The following is an 18,766-nucleotide window of genomic DNA, read 5'->3' as shown; positions in this document are numbered from 1 at the left end:
CCGTGGAGTTGCAAAGCACTGGAAGTGACTGAGCGACTAACACTTTCAAAGGGAAATTAATGTGTGCTGCCCTCCCCACAACCCTCCCTCCCCATGCCCTCCCCACAACCCGCCCTCCCCATGCCCTCTTTTTTGTTGTTCAGTTGCTCAGTCATGTCCAACTGCAGCACGCCAGGCTTCCCTGTCCATCACTAGCTCCCGGAGCTTGCTCAAACTCGTGTCCATCAAGTCGGTGATGCCATCCAACCATCTCATCCTCTGTTGTTGCCTTCTCCTGCCTTCAATCATCCCCTGCATCAGGGTCTTTTCCAGGAGTCAGTTCTTTGCATCAGGTGACCAAAGTACTGGAGCTTCAGATTCAGCATCAGTCCTTCCAATGAATATTCAGGACTGACTTCCTTTAGGATTGACTGGTTTGATCTCCTTGCAGTCCAAGGGACTCTCAAGAGTCTCCTCCAATGCCACAGTTCAAAAGCATCCTTTCTTCGGCGCTCAGCCTTCTTTATGGTCCAACTCTCACATCCATACATGATGACTGGAAAAACCATAGGTTTGACTAGACGGACCTTTGTCAGCAATGTTTCTGCTTTTTAATATGCTGTCTAGCTTGGTCATAGCTTTTCTTCTAAGGAGCAAGCGTCTTTTGATTTCATGGCTGCAGTCACCATCTGCAGTGACTTTGGAGCCCAAGAGAATTAAGTCTGTCACTGTTTCCGTTGTTTCCCCATCTATTTGCCATGAAATGATGGGACCAGATTCCATGATTTTAGTTTTTTGAGTGTTGAGTTTTAAGCCAGATTTTTCACTCTCCTCTTTCACTCTCATCAAGAGGCTCTTCAGTTCCTCTTTGCTTTTTGCCTAAGGGTGGTGTCATCTGCATATCTGAAGTTATTGATATTTCTCCCACCAATCTTGATTCCAGCTTATGCTTCATCCAGGCTGACATTTCGCATGATGTGTACTCTGCATAATAGTTAAATAAGCAGGGTGACAAGATGCAGCCTTGACATACTCCTTTCCCAATTTGGAACCAGTCCATTGTTCCATGTCTGGTTCTAACTGTTGGTTCTTGACCTGCATACAGGTTTCTCAGGAGGCAGGTAAAGTGGTCTGGTATTCCCATCTATTTAAGAATTTTCCACAGTGTGTTGTGATCCACAGTCAAAGTCTTTAGCATAGTCAATGAAGCAGAGGTAGATGTTTTTCTGAAGTTCTCTTGCTTTTTCTATGATCCAATGGATGTTGGCAATTTGATCTCTGGCTCCTCTGCCTTTTCTAAATCCAGCCTGAACATATTTAACAGATGAGAAACCCAGAAAAGGATGTAGTTTGTCCCAAAGCATACAGGGGTGTCACGGCCAAAGTAGGGCCGAGTTACTCACCAGACCCAACTCTCCAGCACCACCTACTTTTCAGTCTTACCAGCAGTGAAATCACCTTTCTCGGTTTTTCCCATCCTTTCTGTTTCAGGGTTCCCCACCCAACCCACCTCCATTATCCTTCTACCTGCAGCCAGCCTCTAAGATATGCTTCAGTATAAACTGAAGCAGGTTGAACACACCACGAATACCCTCTGGTGGTTCCATCTCACCCTGATATTCATCCTACCCTGGCCCACAGGGCTTCCTGCCTCTGGAAGCTTGAGCCTGAGTCTATCGATGCTTGCCTTTTGGCTTTGTTCTGATAAAGCTGGTCGTGCGGTGCCACCTCCATCAGTCTGTTTGCTCTGTTTCCTGGCTCTTCCCCTCTCCCCCACCGACCCCTTTGGTCTCAGGCTGACTCCCTGGGCATCCCCTACATTCTCCACAATGCCCTCTCCTCTGCTCTACTGCCTGTGTCGTCATGTTCGGGTCTTTAACGTTTCTTTCCCCTCTAGACTCAACAGTGGGGCGGGAGGCCAGGGTCCATTCTGCAGCCTGCCCGTCAGGGTCCAGTCATGGTGCTAGGAAGGCTGTTGCACTAAGGGTGACTGTGCTGGCAAAGCAGAGATGGCTGGCACCAGGTGTCACAGGACAGGATCGTCAGGGGCCAGCCCACTGAGTACTAAGATACAGCCAAGAGCATCTGTCTGGAACCATGAGCAGAGCATCAGCTGTTTTCAGCATTTGACCAAATGGTGTTCAGTACAGAACAGTCTTCCAGAGTGGTTAGCCAGAGCCACAGAATCAAGTCGGCAGAACGACCCCTCACTGTTGGTCTCACTTTGGTATTCTAGGAGCTGGTATATTTCAGTGTGTATGAAAAACAAACAAACAAACTGAAACTTGGTTTCAATCCCAAGTTTTGGAGAATTTGGGGCTGCACCTGGAGCAGGTAGGAGTCAACATGGCCTTTGTTCTGACTTGGTCAGACCCTCTCCCAGAGATGGAGACAACAGACCCTTGACCCAGACAATGACGATAATGTGAAAGCATGCCATTGCTTGTGGACACACCAACTTTGGTCTGTTGGCCCATAGGATCAACACTTCAAAATATTTCCCTCTTCTTCCTCTCATACAACAAGGCTGGGAACTTTCCTGGTGGTCCAATGGTTAAGAATCTGGCTTCCAATGCAGGGGATGCAGGTTTGATCCCTGGTCAGGGAACTAAGATCCCACATGCCTCGGCGCAATTAAGCCTGAATTGCACAGCTAGAGAAATCCCACACACTGCAACCAAGACCCAGTGCAGCATCGCCCCTCCCTCTGCCACCAAAAAATAAAAATAAAAGAGCTGTATCAATGTGTGTTAATAGAGGTTTTACATTTCCTTAGTGCATAAGCCAGACAGCTGCAGGGTTACCACAACACAAGTTTGTTATGCAAAGGTCATACACAGAGACTTCAAAAAGGCCAAGGAAATAAAAAATGATCTAAATTAGCTTTTCTTCTATTTCATATCTCAATGCTAAATGATATTTAACATTGTTTTTTTATTCTTCCAGAAGTATCCAAAATTGGACAACATAAATCAGACAGTCCTTTGTTTCTACAGGAAGTTTTGACATTTGACAAACAGAAACAAGTCTGTGGTTTTTAAATCTGGCTCCCCACTCCAGGCCAGAAACTCCTCAGTTGTCAGCCCAATTCTGCCAGCTTCCTGAAGAGGAAGGATTCTTTCTAGTTGGAGAGATGCTAAATCAATGTTCAGTACAGGATGTGAACAGGAGGTGGGGTGGGCAGAGGAAAGGGAAGACAGGAAGAAAATCAGGACGAGCTCTTTATAGAGAGAGGATTGGGGAAAATTCTGGAAAGACTTTGAAGCAGCTGCAGGCTGAGATGCAAGGGTCAGGAGAACCCTCTCTGAAAGTTACTCCAAATGTCTTGGCATCAGTACTTTGTGTGTGTGTATGCTTAGTCACTCAGTTGTATCCAACTCTTTGCAACCCATGGACTCTTGCCCACCAGGCTCCTCTGTCCATGGAATTTTCCAGGTAAGCTACTAGAGCCAGTTGCTGTTTCCTATTCCAGGGGATCTTCCCAACCCAGGGATCAAACCCAAATCTCTTGCATCTCCTACACTGGCAGGCAGACTCTTAACCACTGCACCACCGGGAAGCCCCATAAATACTTTTTAAAAAACAAAAAATAGGTCACAAGAAATAAGTATATAAAACAATGAGTATGGTGATTATACTGTTTAAAGTCAAAATCAGGATATTTGATCTGCTAATTGGACAGTGTAATTGGAACTGAGACTGACCACCCCTTCCAGATGGGGGGCTCCAGGCTGGCATGCATGCATGAACCGGAAATGTTTGGCTGTACAGCAAAAGGTCAACCAGATGGTTTCCTGTTCCTGATTAGGCTTCCAGATCATGCATGGTGGTGGTGGTGAGAGCAGGAGAGGTTAGTAAGAGGACAGAGGGTCTGTCCTGACTTCTCCTCAGCCCACCCGTCAGGACCACAGTGCACAGTGTCCCTAAATTTAGGTCAAATTTGCTAAGAAAAGTGACAAAAATGAGCCATGGGCAAGACAGTGAGGAAAAGACCGCTGTTGGGACATTCCTCTCAATCTTTTGTTTTGGGACAAGACTTTTGGTTTACACTGGAATCTACAGTTTTGCTTGTTTGGAGTATGTGTATGCATGTGTAATCTGAATCTCACTCACTCTTTATACTGAAAGAGGAAGCAGCTCCAGAACAAGACCTGAGTTAGAAAGCAGGTTTGTTTTTCTTTTTTTTTGGCTGCCCCTCATGACTTGTGGGATTTTAGTTTCCTGATCAGGGATTGAGCCTGGGCCCCAGCAGTAAAAGCGCTGAGTCCTAACCACTGGACAAACAGGGAATTCCTGTGTCCCCCATTATTTTAAAGACTGCCCAGTTCAAAATGCGTCGTATCTTTCGCAATTTTCTTTTTTGTATATATTTATTCATTTGTCTGCCTCCAGTCTTACTTGTGACATGCCGGATCATCATTATGTCATGAAGGATCTTTCACTGCAGTGCAAGGACTCTCTAGTTGTGGTGTGTGGACTCAGTAATTGTTGCTTGCTGGTTTAGTTGCCCCATGGCATGTGGGATCTTAGTTCCCCAACCAGGAATCAAACCTAAGTCCCCTGCCTTCCAAGGCAGATTCTTAACCACTGGACCACCGGAAGTCACTATCATCTTTTAAAAATAATCTTTATCGAGTAAACCATATATAGTTTTTTTTTTTTTTTTTTAAGACAAATGTGTAGGTAAAATAGAGATGTATTATCTTGGTTTCCAATTTCCATACAATAAACTCATTAAGATTGCCTTGACTGCAAATCATAGAACTTTTGATTCAGAAATTCCTGTTAAGAGTCAGAAACCCCAACCCACACTGTGATACATACCTCTCAGTGGGTCTTTGAAAAGATAAGTTACACAGATTAAACTTCTATTTTAGAAACTTCTGCAATAAATTGGTTTTCAAAAACATATGGACATGATACAGCCATTAAACAGACCTAATAAGCTTTTACATGTTCTTTAAAATATCATTTAAATCGTTAGGATAATTATATAAAGAAAAAGTGATATTATAGAACTCATGTCCAGCTGTTTGATGCTCAAAAATCAATATATGAGGACTTCCCTGGTGGTCCAGTGGAAAAGAATCTGCTCACCAATGCAGGGGACACGGGTTCAATTCCTGATCTGGGAAGATTCCACATGCCACAGGACAACTAACCTGTGCTCCACAACTACTGAGCCCATGCTCCAAAACAAGAGCAGCCACCACAGTGAGAAGTCTGAGCATCACAACAAAGAGCAGCCCTTGCTCACCGCAGCTAGAGAAAGTTCAAGAACAGCAACAAAGACCCAGCATAGCCAAAAATAGATATTTTAAAAAATCAATAGGCAAGACAGAGTCAAGTGTTGGTAGAAAGGAAAGTTACTTTTAGTTAGAGTGCCAGCCGTCTGGGGAGATGTTGGACTCAATTCCACCCCCCAAACCATCTCCAAATGTTATGCTTGGCCCTGAAAGTTTTTAAAGGGAAAAAGGGAAAGTAATCTCAGTTAATCACTAAGATAGGGGGTCAGAGTCCTTGCCATCCCCCACGGTGTACAGCCTTGTTGACTTCTTGTGATTTTTCTTTAGGTGCTCTCTTGTTCACACAGTCTGTTCTCAAGATTTCTGCTTCTTTGATCAACAGAAAGAACCAACATGTTAGGTTGATCAAAAGAACTGAAAGGTGTGTGAGGGCTTGAGGTGAGAAGAGCATGGGTGGCGCCTGGTTTAAAGTTATTGCCAAGGCACCTCCTGCAGAGAGCTCTTTCCTGCCCAAAGCGCTTACTGTGACCACATTTATTTCATTAATCACCTGTATTTCCCTTCTTTTCAGCATAAAAGACTTCCTTAACCCAGCTTATAGACCGAAGAGTTCACCGTTAACAATCTTAAACCATCAGCTGTCTTCAAATTCCATCAAAGATATCAAATAAAATCAAACGTATTTGGACTTCTCTGTGGCCACTTGACAGTGCAGGGGACATCGGTTCAATTCCTGGTCTGGGAAGGTTCCACGTGCCTCAGAACAACTAAGCCCGTGCCCAACAACTACTGTGCCTATGCTCTAGAGCCCTCGTGTTGCAACTGCTGAAGCCCATGTGCCTAGAACTCCACAAGAGAAGCTACCGCAATGAAAAGCCTGAGCATCACAACAAAGAGTAGCCTTTGCTAGCTGTAGCTAGAGAAAGCCCGTGTGCAGCAATGAAGATCCAGTGCAGCCATAAGAAAGAAAGAAAAATCTTAAAACATCAAACATATTTAATGCCTACAATAGGCAAGGTCTTCTTATGGGTGCTACGGTTTAGTCGCTAAGTCATGTCCAACTCTTGAGACCCCATGGACTGTAACTTGCCAGGCTCTTCTGCCCATGGGATTCTCCAGGCAAGAATACTGGAGTGGGTTGCCATTTCCTTCTCCAGGGAATCTTCCCAACCCAGGAATTGAACCCGGGTCTCTTGCATTGCAGGCAGATTCTTTACTGACTGAGCTATGAGGGAAGCCCATTGAGCTATGTGGGTGCTATAGATGGAATAAAGTATAAAATTCTGTCACTAGAGAGTTTATAACTTAGTTCCAGATGTACTCTCAAATTCTCATTGCTTTAGGACTGATAGTCAATTTCTTCCCACCCCAAATGAGTCATCCTGAGAGGATATCTGGATATGTTATAGGTAACAAAATGAAACTACTTTTGAGTTTGACTTTAGTCATTAATTGCTCTTATCTGCACATTCTATCTCTGCTAATTTGTTACCATCTGGTAGTTTAGAGAGGTATTTCATATCAAGGACCTAACCAACATTTTATGGGCTTCCCAGATGGCTCAGTGATAAAAAGAATCTGCCTTCCCATGCAGGAGACTTGGGTTCCATCCCTGGGTTGGGAAGATCCCCTGGAGAAGGAAATCGCAACCCACTCCAGTATTCTTGCCTGAGAAATTCCATGGACAGAAGAACCTGGCAGGCTACAGTCCATGGGGTCGCAAAAAGAGTCAGACAGGACTTAGCACACTAAACAACAACAAACCAATATTTTAAATGAACTCATTGTCTTTATTGTTTGTTTCGGCCATGCCTCAAGGCTTGCAGGATCTTAGTTTCCGACCAAGGATTGAACTATCACCCTTGGCAGTGAAAGTTCCGAGTCCTAACCACTGGACAGCTGGGGAATTCCCTCTTTGTCTTTAAAACCGATTTTCTTCGCTAAATATATACATTTATAAATTATATATATGTGTGTGTGTGTGTGTGTGTTTTGGTTGTAGGTAAATACAGATAAATTCCCTGTTCTGTGAACACAAAAACAGGCTAGCATGGCCTTGGGATGTAGGAAAGAAGAGAAATAGACTGAGAAATTTGGGTCAGGGTGTCTGGCCCTCCAGGGAAGGGCAAGAAGTGCATTGTGTCCTCAGTCCCTTCCCCTGGTGGTCTGTGCTTTAGTTCAAGAGTGGAGCATGTGGTCCTTCTTGAGGGTCAGCATCTGGGAAGCGGGTGTCGGTCCCACAAGCAGCTACCCAGGGACCTTCATTTGTTGTTGTTTGGTCACTAAGTCGTGTCTGACTCTTTGCGATCCCATATACTGCAGCTTGCCAGGCTTCTCTGTCCTTTACCATCACCCGGAGTTTGCTCAAACTCATGTCCATTGAGTCAGTGATGCCATCCAACAATCTCATTCTCTGTCGCCCCCTTCTCCTCCTGCCTTCAATCTTTCCCAGCATTAGGGTCTTTTCCAATGAGTCGGCTCTTTGCATCAGGTGGTCAAAGTATTGGAGCTTCAGCTTCAGCATCAGTCCTTCCAGTGAATATTCAGGGTTGATTTCCTTTAGGATTAACTGGTTTGATCTCCTAGCAGTCCAAGGGACTCTTAAGAAGTCCGTGGCTTGTCAGGAACTGGGCTGCACACAGGAGATGAGCAGCGGGTGGTTGAGCGAAGCTTCATCTATACTTATGGCTGCTCCCCATCACTTGCATCCCCCTGATCCATAGAAAAACTGCCTTCCACGAAATCAGCCCCTGGTGCCTAAACGGTTGGGGACCACTGATTTAGAGCACGTACTGCCTGCTAGAAATGAAAAGTTGAGAGGCACAGACCCAGGGCTGACATTCGCTGAAATGAAAGCTGGAAAGTGCTGGACAGACTGCTTCCCAACGCTGGTGCAAGGCAGGGGCACAGGAGATCACACACACCCATAAGGTGGTGCACACAATACTTGGAAAGCTGTCTGAGTGTTAGGCCCTAGCTGCTTCTTGTCTTCTTATATAAACATCTGGGCTGCTTTAGTTTCCCAGCTGGCTCAGAGGTGAAGAATCACTTGCCATTGCAGCAGACACAGGAGATGCGGGTTCAATCCCTGGGTTGGGAAGATTCCCTGGAGAAATGGCAACCCACTCCAGTATTCTTGCCTGGAGAATTCCCTGTGTGTGTGTGTGGCTGTTGCTGAGTCTTTGCAGTATCGCAGGCTTTTCTCTAGCTGAGGCGAGTGGGGGCTACCCCATAGTTGCAGTGCTCAGGCTTCTCACTGCAGTAGCTTCGCTTATGGGCTCTAGGCGTGCGGGTTTCAGTACTTGCAGTGCTCTGGGCTCTAGAGTGCAGACTCAATAGTTGTGGCACATGGGCTTAGTTGCTCCAAGGCATGTGGCATCTTCCCAGACCCGGGACCAAACCTATGTCTCTTTCATTGGCAGGTGCATTCTTAACCATGGAGCCACCAGGGAAGCACTTAAGTCTCACCATCTAAGGGGTGAGATGTGTCTTAAAGAGTAGAAAGCAAAATCCATAGAAAAATTTTAAGACACAAAATCAGAGAAATGCTATTTTGCTACTCGGGCCCTTCTGAGCTTGGCCCCAGGACCCTGGAGATCTGAGGGACTTGTTCAGGGCTATGATCCAGCTCTTTGCCTGGCCCAGGCCGAGGAGCTGGCAGATGTGGGAGCCACTGGCCTTGGCTGGGGGTCAGAGCTGCACCAGGGCTGTGGGTGACATGAGAATTGCAGGGGGAGGGGGCAGCAGTACCCAGGGAGCTGGAGAAGAGAGAGACGCAGGGGTAGCGGGAGGTCCCTTCCTCCCCTCTCCTCTGTCCCTATGGTGAGGTCCTGCCCGGCAGCAGCATCCAAGAAGGACATTTTACTACACTTATAAACTTCTTTTCTTAAAAAAAAAATTCAAATTAACTAGCTCGTAAGAGTTCCTCAAAAGCTTTTATTCTTTTTTTTGACCGGCACACTGCCTGGTACACACTGCCAAATAGGCATTCAAGAAAAAATTTTTTTTAAATAGGCAACTTATAACACTGGGAAGACTTCATTTCAGTGTTTCGGAAAACATTCCTAGAAAGAGTGTACTCCCCTATGACTCTGGAGAACAGAGGTTTTGTCCTAATTTTTATAAGCCACCTCAGAGAAGACTGTGGAATAATTTGGATGAACACTTAAGTGTTTGGAAGGGCAAGTTAAAAACTCCCAGAAATCTAAGAGTTATCTTAATTGCAGGGAAGATCGTGGCTTCTGCCACCCAAGGCAGCTTTGCAGAACTCAGAGGACACAGAGAGTGTCTCAGTGTCCCACCCTGACCAGGGGCCTCCAGTATATTTCTCCTGCTTGCTTCCTCTAAGACTTCTGGCGGAAGGCAGATCAAGAGAGAGGGACCATGAATTCTCCAAGTGGCCCAGGCCTCACGCACTAGCTTGGCCCAACCAGTGGTTTAACTACCGAGCATGTCACCCTGAAAGTGCGTCCGACATTCGTCCCACCAAATAGACTAACAGAACCAGAATCAGGCATTCGGGACTGTCATCAAAGGAGTCACCTCCCTTCTTCCACTTAATGACCTGGGATTCTGTGTGCAGTAGACAGGAACAGAGCTTTTACAAATTAAATAACTTCCTTACCATACAATAAAACATCATGACATACAATTCTCTTTGCAAAGTCTTTCCCATTCTCAAAATTAACTTACAAAATTTTGTGCAAAAACACTGGCCTCAAATAAATAGGGGGAGAAAGTGGGAAAAGCAGAACTTTTGTGGTTGCTTTTGTTTTTTAAATTAAAAGTTAAAAAACACTGGCTGCACTTCAAAGTACTTGCAGGATGAGATTCATCAAGAAGGCTGTGAAAAACAGCCCTCTGGGTCAGAGCTGCATTTTTTTCTTTTTTGGCTGTGCCTCACAGTATGCGGGATCTTAGTTCCCAGAATGGGGACTGAACCCGGGCCCCCAGCATTGGAAGCACAGAGTCTTAACCACTGGATGGCCAGGGAAATCCCCCGGAGCTGCATTTTCAAGTGAGGTTTTTTGGGTTCAAAATTCACTATGGATGCCTCCGCTGAGATCTCTCACCACGCCCTCTCGGACCAGCTTCAGAAGGAAATTGGTCTCTGTGGTCACATTGTGCATGGTCTGAAAGTTCATGGCAGCCATGCAGAGATTGTCGAAGTAGTGCAAAGGGGTTCTGGGTTGGTTGAGGGCGTAGCTGAAGCCCGCCAAACTGACTTCATCGCACAGATGTGTGGCTAAGACGACGGCAATGACACCAATCGTGGGGACATTCTGCAAAGGAGAAGAGACAAAGAAAAAAGGTCTTAGCACAAGTCATTGCTTTCCAGGTTCGCTACATGCTATGCAAAGTAATGCAAATATGTACTCAGGACTGCAACTTTATATATCACACCATTTTACAGATCACCCAATTCTAAAGTCTGACCTGCCATCCAAGTCAGGAATCTGGACTCTAAAACATGGTCTGTGATGTGAATTCTTCTTTTCTAAAGTATTTATTTATTTGGCTGCACTAGGTCTTAGTTGCAGCATGTAGGATCTAGTTCCCTGACCAGGGATTGAACCTGGGTCCCTGCATGGACTTCCATGGTGGCTTAGATGGTAAAACATCTGTCTACAATGCGGGAGACCTGGGTTCGATCCCTGGGTTGGGAAGATCCCCTGGAGAAGGAAATGGCAATCCACTCCAGTACTATTGCCTGGAAAATCCCATGGACAGAGGAGCCTGGTGCGCTACAGTCCATGGGGTCACAAAGAGTCGGACACGACTGAGCGACTTCACTTTCCCCTGCATTAGGAGCATGGAGTCTTAACCACTGGACCCCCCAAGGAAGTCCCGATGTAAATTCTTTGAACATATCAGCGAAAGGCAGCCTGGCAGGTCCTTTAAGCACCAAGCTAAAAGGTATTCTTTCTAAAACCTTCACCCACCAGCCCTACAAAGGATGACCATAATGGCAAATCAACCTCATGTCCTCTCTTACATGAGAAAAGTCCACATGGGCTGCTCTGGGATAAGTAGCCATAGCCCTTCTTGGGACATGGATTTTGGAGCCCATCCTGTCCTGACTGGCTCCTGGCTCCATACAGCCTCTGCCTGAGAACAGAGGGGACTCAGAACCTGCCCTGTGAAGACTGTGTTCACCCCTTACCTGCAGGTTAAGGCCCCCATCTGTTTTCCCGGCAAATAACGTCCCTAGGTCATTTTCACATGTCCTGTTGCTCAGTCAATTTCTGCTTACTCTCTGATCAAGCAAGTACATTTTTAACCTCAAATTATGGGCTTTCACATTTGGGTTTTTTCCCCCTCAAATGTACCCTTACTGGCTTTGGGCTAGAATGCCAAATGTCCAATTCTGAATTCTGACTGTATCGCAGTTCCCTCTTCATGTCCGACATCTTGCCGCTAGTACACCTGGAAGCGTGCTCTCTGAATTTCCAATGCAGTTTGTAGATAAAGGTAACACACAGGGTGGCAGACAGGAATACAGAGAGCCCTCCTGGAGGCTACTGCCCATCTACTATTTGATATTCTTTTGCATCTACTAACATATTCATCTGAGCGGAGTCTGTGGCTTCTACAAGCAACTGTCCTTTTCTGTCAACCAGGACAACAGGGAACCCTTCAGAGTTCACAGATGAAGGTGGGATTCGGAAACATCCAGGGAGCCCACCATTCGGTAAAAACCGCTTCCTGGTCCCCAGTGTGCCGTGTCGACCTCTCAAGTCAGCCTCCCTTATTATAAAGGAACTCAACAGTCATTTTGCAGGTTTGCAAACAGAAACCAAGGGAAATTGATCCATAGAAAGCCTGCCTCTGGCTTGGGCTTAGGACTCTCAGGTGGTGTCCTGTCCTCTCCAACTGCGGCCAGCGCACACCCAGCAGGTCAAGAATTTGTTGTTGTTCGGTCACAGTCGCTAAGTTGTGTCCAGCTCTTTCGACCCCATGGACTGCAGCACACCGTGCTCCTCTATTCACTATCTCCTGGAGTTTGCCAAATTCAAGTCTACTGAGTCAGTGATGCTATCTTAACTATCTCATTCTCTACTGTCCCCTTCTCCTCCTGTCTTCATTCTTTTCCAGCATCAGTTATCTTTTCCAATGAGTCAGCTCTTTGCCATCAGGTGGCAAAAGTATTGGAACTTCAGCGTTAGTCCTTCCAATGAATATTCAGTGTTGATTTCCTTTAGGATTGACTGGTTTGATCTCCTTGCAGTCCAAGGGACTCTCAAGAGTCCTCTCTAGCACTACAATTAGAAAGCATCAATTTCAATAGGCTATATTAATCCTTGGCTATTTGACCTTGGCTATGATGAACCACCTAGAATAGCCTTGCAGATTATCTCTAATTTCCTTATAATAAAAATTTTAGAGTCCTTCCTAATTTCCCTATTCATATTTTAAATTGATACATACATTGCCAAACTACCCTCCAGAAAAAGTGCCAACTTAAATTCTACCTACATTCCTGCCAAACAAGGACATTATCAAGCGTTTAAATCTCTGCTAAGAAAACATGCAAAAAATGTCATTGTAGCTTTAATTCCCTTTTATTTGATTACTGGTGAAATTGAACATTTTATCATCTATTCCTTGGCTAAATTAATTTCTTTTGTGAATGTCTGTTCAAATTCCTTTCCCATTTCTTTTTTGGCTCATTGTTCTCTTTTTGATTTAATAAAATCTTCCCTGGTGGCTCAGATGGTAAAGCGTCTGCCTGTAATGTGGGAGACCCAGGTTTGATTGCTGGGTCAGGAAGATCCCCTGGAGAAGGAAATGCAACCCATTCTAGTACTCTTGCCTGGAAAATTCCATGGATGGTGGAGCCTGGTAGGCTACAGCCAATGGGGTTGCAAAGACTTGGACACGACTGAGCAACTTCACTTTCACTTAATGTTTTGAGAGTATTTATTCCATTGTTTTTATGATAAATTTCCCCCCACTAACTTTGTTTCTGATACCCCTTTCTATTAGCAATTTCATATTTTATGTAATTAAATTTTTAAAGGTTATTTTTTAAATAAAATCGACCTGAAAACCAACAAATGAGCATTTGCCTGTGCTTAAAAAATACTATGGAGTAAAATAAAGTAAAAATACTCTATTAATACTATCTAATAAAGAAACCAGGCCATTTAAAAGATACAGAAATCTAGGTATATTTATAGTGAAATCTCTTATAACTTAGTTTAAGAGTCTTGCTGCAGTATGTTATCTTTTTTTAGAATAATTGTTTTGTTAAAAGTGATGCCAACAGGTTAAAAATTATAAGCCCACATTCTGGGGGACCGCACGTGCTCTGCATAGGGGAAGCCAGCTAGAGCCAGAGACCTGACAGTCACTGGTAGGGGATGGGGCTGCTTTCCTCTGAGAGGGAAAAGGCACCACGGATCTTGACCATGTTTCTGCAATGGCAGGAATCACATGGCCCTCCTGGGCTCCCCGTGGATGGAGGGCACAGCCCCCAAGGAAAACGGCGGCCTGTGAAGGGAACCACTTCCACCACGTGAACTGTTTCACCTGAGCTGGGTACCCAAGCCCGAGGCTGGAGCCAGAGTCAGATTCAGCTCTTACTGAAGATCCCCCCGAGAAGGAAATGGCTCCCCACTCCAGTATTCTCTCCTGGGAAATCCCATGGACAAAGGGAGGCTGTAGGCTACAGTCCATGAGATCATAAAGAGTCAAACACAACTTAGCAACTAAACAACAACATTCAGATACTTACTTTCCTTAACAACCACAGAATTCTTAATTTAAAATTTACAAAGTTGTGTTAAATCATCTTTTTATTTAGAATTTGCTTCAAAGGGCAAATGGAAGCTGCTCATCTGTCTATTGGATGAGGACCCTCCGGGTCCAGTTCAGTGTTGCAAATTCCCTCCTGGATCAGTCCCAGCTCCTAGGAGGTATCTCAGGCCCCTGGTGTGGGTAGCAGAACCTCACATTAAAAAATTCCTTGCTCTCCCTTATATATAAATGCTTTGCTTAAAATTCTATTTAAAAATGATTTCCACTGCTTTTACAAAAGTTTTCTTTAGAGACACAGGAGGTGGCCCTAGTGGTAAAGAACCCACCTGCCAGTACAGGAAACCTAAGAGATGCAGGTTCGATCCTTGGGTTGGGAAGATCCTCTGGACAAGGAAATGGCAACCCATGCCAGTATTCTTGCCTGGAGAATCCCATGGACAGAGGAGCCTGGTGGGCTACAGTCCCTGGGGTCGCAAAGAGTGGGACATGACTGAGGCTACTTAGGACGGATAGTTCTTTAGATTATGAAGAAACAGGTGATAAAGGCATCTCTGACCAGAGCCACACAAGCTGACTGCAGGTAAAGAATCTACTGCAGTGAACCATCTGCAGCACAAAGGTTCTCAGAGTGGGCTGCAAAACAAAACTACCCAGGGAACTTTGAAAATCCCAGTGTACAGACGACAGCACAGACAGATGAATCGGAATGTTTGGGGTGTGGGACTCAGGCAGCAATGGAAAAGCACTGCTCGAGAGCAGGGTTCCCCAAGCTTTTTGGCACCAGGGACCGGTTTTGTGGAAGACAGTTTTTCTATGAACCTGGGGGCTGGGGATGGTTTCGGGATGATTCAAGCATGTTACATTTATTGTGCACTTTATTTCTATTATTATTATACCGGCTCTACCTCAGATCATCAGGCATTAGATTCTGGAGGTTGTGGACCCCTGATCTACAGAAATTGCCTATTTGCCATCACCTATGTATGTGTGCATGTGCATGCTGTCGTGTCCAACTCTTTGTGACCCTACAGACTGCAGCCCATGAGGGTCCTCGAGAGTGATGATAAACGTCAATTTTCTCTTAAGTGGCCTGTAGTGCTAAAATGTAGACAACTTTTCTGGAGTCTTGGAGTAACTTTTTATGGATTCCTGGAATAAGAATACCTTAAATAACATCTCAGTGATCAAAGTGCTAACTATACTAAAGAGATGAACCACTGGGGGTGAAAGGATTAAACAATGGGGAGCCTCTAAGGTCAAGATGTCGAGAGGTAAACATACACAGAACACAATGAGGTGTCATTTCTGGAAGATCCTCCTGGGTCTACAGCTGAGCCTAACTGAAAGGCGTATAGGCGGCTCCTTCCCAACACAAAGAGGAACAGTTAGGTATCAGCAGTGACAAAAATACCTTATCGCGGCCCCAGAACCTCGACTGAGGCTCTGAGTATTGAAGGATATCAAAGGCAGTCTCTTTGATAATAACTGGATTCAAAATCCTGAACTGTTTCGGCTGTAGTGGGATTTTTTCCGCCACCTGCTTCCAAAAGAAGAGCCGCACCCAAAATGGCTAAGGAAAGAGAGCAAGCAATCATTAGGGGGAGTTAATCAAGTTATCAGAGGAGGGGGAGAATGTGGCCCCTGCTAATGAGGGCAAAGCTGTGGGTGTGGCCCCACATGGGTTTGTGTTCTGCATTCTGTGGCAAAATCACAGAGCCATGCAATGGTAAGGATCTGATTCAGGAAGGTGGCACTGGACAAGGAAAGGAACTGCAGAAGCAACTCATCAGTTTGGGGAAAGAAGTTCTTAAGGTAATAGCCTCAGATGGTAGGTCTTTTCAGGATCCAAAGCCATCATTTCGTCCAGGGAAGATCAAGCAAATAGATTCAGTTTGAGGCCCACTTGTGCTCAGGCCCCACCACGCCCCTGCCCCCAGCCACTTACTCCACTTCCTGTCTGGTGATATCTCTTGTCTGACTATAAATCATTTCATATGTGCTCCATCTTTCAACTAGAAAAACTACCCAGAGGAAATCCAGAGGACCCCAATAAATTTTGGAGACACAAATTCTCCATCATGTGAAGCTTCTCTAAAGAGTTTGATATGTCCTATTAATTTTACAGTCAGCCAGATTGTACAAGTGCATATAAATGCACACACACTCCTTAAAAGTTGACCTCTAAAATTTATTTCAACATAATGGAGGGGGCCTCATAAAGTAGGGTGATAAATTACTGTAAAGAAAAACAAAAGGAATACGGAGCCAGGGCCATCTCATCCACATCTGCCCTTTTGAAACGCTGTGAATTGACTCCAACAAGAGAACCACCAATCAAAGCACTTTTGGAGACTCTCTTTGAAAAGACCCCTCAGAGAATTTATGGATATTCTTCTGAGCAGCCTTGATAATAATTTATACTCATGCACATAAGTCTAATTTCTGACAACAGCCAGAAGCCATGTAAATTCAAGTCTGGTAAATCAGCTGGGTGGTCAACCTCAATCATAGCAATTTTGGTCCCATGCTTTTCATTTCCACTAAGTAATGATACCGGTTTCCATGTGTGACTTGGGTTCTGAAAGCAATTTCCCAAGGGGAGTTCTGAGGGGCTTCAACAAAAGGAGTAGCTATTTGAAAGACAACACAAAAGCATGAATGTTAACTTAAAATCATTTTAAGTTAAACAAAAAACAAAAAAACAAAAAACCCTATAATTCCAGTTAGAGAGTCCTTCACTTTTTACAAAGGCACATCCAATGGATGAATTTCTAGTGCTTACCAGGGTTTCATTTTTGACCATTGCCTGAAGCCAGTTGAAGTCAACACTCTTAAATAAAACAGTAACAAACAAGTCACTGGAATAATATTCAAGGTCAGATAGAGGTGCACCTTCTGGATAAGTCATCCTTATAGTGGTTTTATTGCCAACATGCTCTGAATATCCTTCAACTGGTGCGTTGTTTAACCTATTAAAGTAAAAAGGACAAAGATAAACTGACATTAACCGCTTAATCACGTGCAAAATTCCTGCAGCATGTTTTCCACATTTTTCAAGGACTGGGAATGAGGGTATGGCTGGGGGTAGGGTGCCTCCCCTCCAGCAGCCCCATCATCCCTCAGCTCTACCCTTTCCAGGTGTTGATGAGCGAAGTCTTCAGTCTGTGAACTAGCAACATCTGCCCGGATCCAATCTATGAATGACAAGCAATTCCATCCAGTCCTGCCATGTCAAGCCAACCTAAACACATTACACCGTGTGTGTTCTCTGGGCACTAGTAATGTTTCCTTGAAAGCTTTCCATTGTGCTTGGATATTAGTGGTCCTTGCCAGAATTTCAAAAAGATAATCAGAAAAGAAAACCTAGAAACCGCAGCAAAGCAGACACAAACCATAGTTACACAGACAGGGCTGGGCCCAAGGAGGGCACTGGGCCCAAGTGCAAAGTGAAGTGAAAGTCGTTCAGTTGTGTCCAACTCTTTGCAACCCCATGGACTATAGCCTATCAGGCTCCTCTGTCCAGGGTATTCTCCAAGCAAGAATACTGGAGTGGGTTGCCATTCCCTTCTCCAGGGGATCTTCCTAACCGAGAGATTGAACTAGGGTCTCCTGCATGACAGGCAGATTCTTTACTGGCTAAGCTACCAGGGTGCAACCTGGTCTTAAATTAAAGCAGGAATTTGGGGTACTGACCACTGTTACATCGATGGAGGCTTTGCCAGTGTGGACGGTCTGGGGGAAACATTAAGAATTCTTTTTAAAGCAGTATCACTCACCCAGGTACATAGTTTTGAAATCTCAAGAAAAGTCTGTTTGGTCTTTTCCCTGTATTATCACATCTGTATAAAGCTTTCTTTTCCATTCTACTTCTACTTCCTCTTCTAGATCTCAGATACCTAAGTCCTGGATTATTAAAAGATATTATTAGACATGACAACTAAATGCAGAGTATGATCCTGGACCAGTTATATTCTTTTTCTTTTCCTTTATTTAAAAAAAATTTTTGGCTGTACTGTGAGGCATGTGGGATCTTAGTTCCCCAACCTGGGACTGAACCCGTGTCCCCTGCAGTGGAAGTGTAGAGTCTTAACAACTGGACTGCCAGGGAAACCCCTCCTTTCTTTTTAAATAATGGACACTACTGGAATAACTGGTGAAATCTGAATAAGGATTGTAAATAAGTCTCTCCTGCATCAGTGTTAATCTCCTTATTCTGAATATCATCTTGTAGTTCTATAACAGAATGTCCTTGTTCTCAGGAAATGCACACTGAAGTATTTAGGTGTAAAGAAGGAGCTTGAAATTTGCAACTAACTCTCAAAGGGTTCAGAAAAGAATAACAAAATATAAAGAGAGAAAATTATAAAGCCAGTGTGATCAAGTGTTATCAGCTGGGGAATCTGGGAAAAGGGGAGTTCTTTGTATGACTCTGGCAACTTTTCTGTTAATTGTAGAACTGCTTTAAACCTGAAAGTTACCCACCAAACATTTGTCAACTGATTTCCGTTACAATCGGCTAAGTCTCCATCCTTAGTCCCCAGCGCTCCATGGCTTCCAGTGCCTACGCATGACGTCCATGCCTCCCAGTCTGGCCCCACCACCACTGGTCATCGAGCCAGCCCCTGTCCCCTCTTGCACTCTCCTCCTGCCAGGCAGGGCTCCTCACCCAGATTTCCCTGCCCCCCTTTCTTCAAGGTCAAATCCCATCTTTCTTTTAGGGGCTGTGAACAATGTTGGGGTGAGAGGCGATGAAACTGCTGTTTCTAGGTGCTTCCTGTGAG

The 18,766-nt window shown here is 44.8% G+C and overlaps 1 protein-coding gene across 5 annotated transcripts in view; it reads right to left on the bottom strand.

The window, feature by feature from the left end:
- Window positions 1-9,147: 9,147 nt before the first annotated feature.
- ST3GAL5 (ST3 beta-galactoside alpha-2,3-sialyltransferase 5) overlaps window positions 9,148-18,766 on the bottom strand; it is a 57,534-nt gene continuing 47,915 nt past the window's right edge. For 2 of the 5 annotated variants that reach the window (XM_027555527.1, XM_027555528.1), the window contains 3 exons: window positions 16,768-16,954; window positions 15,397-15,555; window positions 10,024-10,507 (listed from right to left, as the gene is read on the bottom strand). In XM_027555527.1, coding sequence (XP_027411328.1) covers window positions 10,259-10,507; window positions 15,397-15,555; window positions 16,768-16,954 — 595 coding nt within the window. In that variant the 3' untranslated portion in view covers window positions 10,024-10,258. Of the gene's footprint in view, window positions 10,508-15,396; window positions 15,556-16,767; window positions 16,955-18,766 lie in introns of all 5 variants that reach the window. The other 3 variants (XM_027555524.1, XM_027555525.1, XM_027555526.1) reach the window with 3 other exon arrangements.

Source organism: Bos indicus x Bos taurus, chromosome 11, assembly GCF_003369695.1.
Source record: "Bos indicus x Bos taurus breed Angus x Brahman F1 hybrid chromosome 11, Bos_hybrid_MaternalHap_v2.0, whole genome shotgun sequence".
In the NCBI taxonomy this organism is placed as follows: Eukaryota; Metazoa; Chordata; class Mammalia; order Artiodactyla; family Bovidae; genus Bos; species Bos indicus x Bos taurus.
This window is presented reverse-complemented; position numbering and strand designations above follow the sequence as displayed.